The sequence below is a fragment of the Neodiprion lecontei genome, chromosome 4 (assembly GCF_021901455.1).
Source record: "Neodiprion lecontei isolate iyNeoLeco1 chromosome 4, iyNeoLeco1.1, whole genome shotgun sequence".
Taxonomy (NCBI): Eukaryota; Metazoa; Arthropoda; class Insecta; order Hymenoptera; family Diprionidae; genus Neodiprion; species Neodiprion lecontei.
Window position 1 is genome coordinate 30,531,197 of NC_060263.1, and position 6,397 is coordinate 30,537,593.

The 6,397-nt window shown below is 53.7% G+C and overlaps 1 protein-coding gene across 1 annotated transcript; it reads right to left on the minus strand.

The window, feature by feature from the left end:
- Window positions 1–866: 866 nt before the first annotated feature.
- Window positions 867–5,523, minus strand: LOC107222944 (toll-like receptor Tollo). The gene has a single exon (XM_015662491.2). It carries the CDS (start codon window positions 5,109–5,111, stop codon window positions 1,170–1,172), a length of 3,942 nt encoding a protein of 1,313 aa, XP_015517977.2. The 5' UTR covers window positions 5,112–5,523; the 3' UTR covers window positions 867–1,169.
- Window positions 5,524–6,397: the final 874 nt, after the last annotated feature.

Sequence of the window (6,397 nt, forward strand, 5' to 3'; positions counted from 1 at the left end):
GTGACTTCGACCGGAGCAGGGGAAATTCGTGAAGAGGATTAACGATCCAGCCAAAGGCTGGCCGAGGGGCGGGTGAATCAAAACTGCAACTACGCGGTATCGAGATTTTTTTTACAAAAGAAACGTATTTATTTTCGAGGTTGTAACTCTTTTCGCTGCAATTGTTATTAAGTAATTATTAATTTAATAGTAATAATGATAATAATAATAATAATAATAAGAGTAATCGTAATCATAGTAATAATCATAATAATAATGTCGACAAAATGCGTTAGATGATCGATCGTGAGCGTATTTACAACCATTTTTCGAGATGTACCTATGTATATATAATATATGTGTAATGTATATATATACATACATACATATATTGTAGTAATAAATTCCTAGTCATATATATAACACGCATTTCGTTTATCTAATAATAATACAATTATTTCAATTTCATACATATATGATATATATATACATAAACATATATATGTATATATATAAAATGCATATATGTATATATACATATATATGTGTATATATATATATATATATATATATGTATATGTATATAATATTGTATGCGTGATATTTACAAGAATAAGTACACTATTTACAAAGGGTCTTATAGCCTAGTAAGCGTTAAGTGACACTCCCGTTACGAAGGAGGGCCAGCAGTCTGTAGGAACGAGGTCTCATATACACATCGATTCGTCGAGACTATAATATTATCCGATTGATAATACGTTATAATTATAATAGAATATGTATATATATATATATATATATATATATATATACATATATATGCATGTATATATTTATACGTATATTCATATTTATAATACAAATAAATTGCAAATTAAACAATTAGTAGGAATAAAAATGATGCGCGCCGGAGGGGGGGTGGGGGGGATTATAGATGATCGTGTGTGGTAAGTGCGAGCGATACTCACAGCTATATAGTAGAGTTTCTCTCTCTCTCTCTCTCTCTCTCTTTCGCGTTAGATCTCTCCGATCCCCACTCGCCCCCCCCCCCCCCCCCCCCCAATCGTTTTTAACTCGATCGCACCAACCTCACGCACTATACATGTGGGTACCATACGATATAGAATGCGAAACGATGAAGAGCGTTATCCGTGAAAATGTCCCGCGTTACATCCACGCCTTCCGTGACGCTAGACGAAATATGTTCTGGGGTTCGTTGGAACGGGGGCCGAGGGAACGGCGACGGTCGCCGTCGGGCCCCCAACGCCGTTGGGCCCGGGGGGCTCGGGTATCGTGCTGTACAGATGGCTGCCCCGCGAGGAGAGACTAGGGGGCCTCGCGTTGCTCGTGTGGAGGGCGCTGTAGCCGCCGTGGTGCTGGTGCTCGGCGCCGCTGTCTTCGTCCTCGGTTCTACTCGATGCCGAACTGACGTACGTCGACTGCGTGGGGGTTGGAGTCGGGGCGTGGACGGGGACTACGAGGCTTCCGTTCGGCTTCGACCATGCATCAACGGCGGACGGGGCGGCCGTGTAACGAGCCGGGGCCCGGTTCCTGTCGCCGACAACCTTCTTCCCGTCCCTCCGTTTCTCCGAGTCGGGCATGGCGAACCGTAGCTTCTCCCAGAACCGCTTCTCCCCCCATACGATAACCGTGCAGGTCTGCAGGAGCAGCTGTAGCTCCGGGTCGCAGGTCGGCGGCTCGGCCGCGAGGAGTATCACGACGCGTCTCCGCCTGCAGTTGGGTCTGATGCCCTCCAGGGCGGCCCGCAGCGCCGAGCGAAATTCGGGATGCTGCCATTCCCCGGACAGGAACACCGGCGAGAACACGATTATAACCCGTCTCGCCGCAGCTGCGGCCGGTGGCACGGCCTCCTGGGGCCTCGCCGGCGGAAGGTCCCGCCAATGGAGGCACAGCGCGAGTCCCGACTGCTCGAGCTCCGCCGCCAGGCAACGCGACACGAAGTCCTCGTCCCTTCCGCTGTACACTATGTAACCGTCGAAGAGACGGTCTCGTTCCTCGTCCGGGGGCGGCGTAGCTTTGCCGAGTCTCAGCCCGTACTTCGCATGGGCCCAAAGTCTGACGTCCTGACGAAAGGCGAAGGCCAGGGCGACGAAGAGGCAGACGGCTATCACCGCTACCAGGGCGCCCGCCAATAGAGGAACGAAATTTCCACCCAAGATCGGACTGTCCTGGGCCCCGCGGCTGACCGCCTCCGTGGCGGGATCGCCGCAGCGCTGCATGGCCTGAGCTATCGTCTCGGCGCCGTCCCGGCAGTACATTTTCTCCGAATCCCCGGGATGCTGGGTGAGCCATGTGCGGAGGAGCGCGGCGTTTGCACACTCGCAGCTCCAGGCGTTACCCTCGAGAGCCACCCTGACCCCCGATCCGGCCCCGGGGAGCGCCGTCCACGGGGGAAAGTCGACGATGCGGTTGTTGTCCAGACGGAGAACCTCCAGGCCTTTGAGTTTGGTGAAGGTGTCGTTGCCCACGGTGGCTATGGCGTTGTGATCCAGATAGAGCTCGGCGACTCGTTCCAGCTGGTCGAATTCGTGGCCCCGTAACTCGCGCAGGGCGTTGCCCTCCAAGTGAAGGACCTTCAGAGCGCCCGCGCCGACGAAGGTGCGATTGTGGAGGGCCGCGATGCCGCTGTTGTTGAGATACAGAACCTCGAGCCTCCTCTTTCCCAGGAATACGTGACTCCCGAGGTCCCCGAGCTCGTTGCCGTCCAGGTAAATCTCCGTAGCGTCCATCGGTATCCTCTCCGGCACGTGGTTGTACCCGGCGTTCGAGCAGTCCACCACGTTGCTGGACCAGCTGTGGTCGTGGTAGCAGGAACAGTTGTCCGGACATGTCATCTCGCAGTCGCAGGCGTCGAAATCGCAGCAGTGACACAGGGCGAAGCAGTGAGTCTCGTAGTGGCACAAAAAGTCCCTCGGCTTCAGGGAGAGGAGAGGTCGACGAGGCGATGCTCGGGCGTGCGACATCTCGCAGGTGACCGAGTCGAGGTCCATTATCCTCGGATGCTGCCGCAGCCTGGCGAGCTCGTTAACGGCCGGCAGCCACTCCATGTTGCAGTCGCAGAATATCGGATTGTCGCCTATGTAGAACATCGGCAACTCCCGGTCACCCGGGACGGGCTGGAGACCCAGGGCGCTGCGCTCGAGGTGTCGTATCTCGTTGCCGTAGAGGACCACCTTCTCGAGGCTGGTCTTCTGCAGGAAGGTCTTCGGCGCTACGTTGCGAATCTTGTTGTTGTTGAGGAAGAGGGTTTCCACGCTGTCCGGGACGTTGGCGTCCGATATCTCGGTGATCAGGTTGAAGCTGGCGTCGAGCATCTTTATACGGAGAGTGCTACGGACCATGTAGTAGTTGCCGAGCTCGCCGACCTGGTTCGCGTGCATGTCGAGCCATTCGAGACTCGAAGGTAAGTAGCTGTAGTCGAACCACAGCAGCTTGTTATCCGACACGTTCAGCCACACGAGGGTTGAAAGGCTCGTAAACGCGCCGCGAATCTCCGTCAGCTGGTTACCGTCCAGTCGGATAGCCCTGAGGACCGGGTTGTTCGCGAACGCGCTCTGCTCCACGTGCCTTATCGTGTTGCTGGCGAGGTTCAGGACCTGGAGAGCCGGCAGGGACGCGAACGCCTCGCGGGACACGTTCTCCAGCTTGTTGTCGACCAGACGAAGACCGTACAGCTGGTCCAGCCCGGCGAAAGACTCGTTGTCGATTCTCGACACGTGGTTGTTGCCGAGGTCGAGTGTTTTCAACGCTCTGAGCTCGCGCACAGCGTCCGGAATATCGTTGAGCGAATTGCCGCTGAGAGACAGGTCCTGAAGATCGGTCAGATTGACGAAGGCCCGTGGGTGAATAGCGCGGAGGTTGTTGCTGTCGAGGAAGAGCTGTCCCAGGGCGGTTAGCCCAACCGTGTGGACGGGATCTAGACGGGCGATTCTGTTGTGAGAGAGAGTGAGGGAGTGAAGATTTCTCAGCGATCCAAAGCAGCCCTCTGTCAGGGTGTCGATATCGTTGTGCTCGAGCTTGAGCACCTGAAGACTGTAGAGATCGGCGAAGACGTGGGAATCGATACGGGTCAGGGAGTTGAACGAAATGTCGAGAACAACGAGCCTGACGAGTCTGGCGAAGGTGTCGCGGTTAACCCACTGACTGGTGAGCTCGTTAGAGCTGAGATCGAGGGACTGTAGCTGGTCGAGTCCCTCGAGTAGTCCGGGGGCGAGAACGGCGAGTGAATTGTTGCTGAGAATCAGCTCCCGTAGATCACGGCTGTTGGAGAAGAGCTCGGGCGGAAGGGCGACGAGCTTGTTGCTCGAGACGTTGAGGGACTGAAGGGACGTGAGTCCCGTGAGCGCGTGATCCCCAACGGCCGCGATGACGTTGTCCTGGAGCTTGAGAACGGTCAAACTGCGCAGACCGCTCAAAGCGCTATCGGGTAGAGCTCCCAGGTCGTTTCCGCTGAGGTCCAGGACCTCGAGATTAGGGGCGCAGGGTGTCGCCCACTCCGAAAGCCCTAGGGACATGACGTCCTGCAACTTGTTGCGCGTCACGTTGAGGCTCGCGAGGCTCTGCACGGGGCAGAGGAGCTCGGCCGGCAGTATCCATATGTTGTTCTCGGCGAGGTCGAGGTGTCTCAGCTCCGGAAGACCGCGCAATGCGTCACGGTGGAGCTCGAGGGTCATCGCGGACCAGTCGCTGTTGTGGGTTCTGAGGGTGAGCCTCCGCAGCGAGTGCATCGAGGCGAAGACGCCGCCCGGCAGGTGTCTTATCTTGCAGTACTCGACGCGCAGCTCGTGCAGCCGCGGCAGCGGCCCCAGGAACCCGTGCGGTCCGTCGAGCTGACTCTCGAAGAAGAGGACGTCGCTGCACTCGAGGCCCAACGACCTGACCGACTCCGCCTGGATCGCGGAGAGGTTACCCACGAGTGCCGGCGCCGAGGCTATCGTCCTCAGACGGCAGAGCAGCGCCTCGGTTTCGCCCTCGCCCTCGGCGTCGCCTTCCTTCCGCCACTCGCACCCCCGCGGGGCCTCGAGCGTCGTTATGCTCCGCGCCGCGGCGCCGACGATCAGGAACCCGACCACCGCCAGGCCGACGGAGGCGGCGAAGAGGCAGCGAGCCATGCTCGCCGTTCCGTTTCCTGCGGCTTCCTTCGTTCACCGCACGCACCCTGCACGCCGCGCCGGCTGACACTAGTATTCCCAACGGTTTTATCGTCACGCACTCATAGTCACACTTCACTCGGCGGCCAACGACGCACCACCACTAGTAATGCGAGGTTATTATTCGAAACTAATTTTTATACATCAATTCTCTCTCTCTCTCTCTCTCGCTGCACTGTTTTCTATCGATTTGTTTTTGCGTTTTGGTTTTAATCTTTTGCATGGAAAATTTATTTTATCATAGAACGCGGAATCTCGGCAGTACGGCTAATCGAACAACACTCCGTCTACGGTTATTATATGCGCGCGTGCAGTTACACGGTTGTCGGAGAGCCAAACTACTCTCTCCTTCGGACCTCGGAGCGCGACTGACTTTACTCTGCGGCTCGAGCGGAGTTGCTTGCTCCGTGCCCTGCGTGTCTGTCGGCGTGATCCTCCCCACCCAAACCCCTGGATATCCCCTCCAACCAACCAACCGGCCGTCGTCCCTCCGCCTCCTCGAACCCCGTATCCACGGGGCAAGAAGGCTCGGATGCCGATCTACGAGAAACGGTTTTATTTGAAATCGGAATTCGGACTATGATCCTCGAGGTGGAATTCACGAAAACGTGAATTCGGCAATAGGGAAAATCGGGGAACGACCGGGAGCATTTTGTTACAATTACGAGAGAAACATGAGGAACACCCAGAGAAGCACATTTTTCCTCAGGAACGATGAATTGATTATTTAGATCATTGGAATTTTTATCGGTACGGTTCATACTTCATTTATTATACTATTTGAGCCATAGATGCGAGCAATTTCAATTTTAATTTTCAACCGACGAAACATCGGTTCGATATTTTGGGGAAATGGTTAAAGACACACCATTTTTTATCTGTAAGATCTTTTTAGCATAGTACCAAGATTCGAATATCAGTGTTTAAAGAAATACCGATGTGATTATATTGTATCAAAAGAAAGCAGAATTCCATCGTATCTTAAATAATCTTCGAAAGTCAGGAAACCTTATTATGACGCTTTAGTCGGCATCCTGTACGTGGTTAACATACATGCACACATTCTAACATCGTTAAAGAATTGTGATTTCAGATGCATATATACGTATGCCTGTGGTAAAAACCGACAATTACGTTGATTGGACCATGAACCTTTTACCCAAGCGGTAAAAATGATACGAACTGTGGATGCATTTCATAATTTAATTACATCGGATTACCGCGAATACCGACTACTCTATCTTCAT

Coding starts and splice junctions, on each gene's coding strand:
- LOC107222944 (XM_015662491.2), bottom strand. CDS start 5,111: ATGGCTCGCTGCCTCTTCGCCGCCTCCGTCGGCCTGGCGGTGGTCGGG.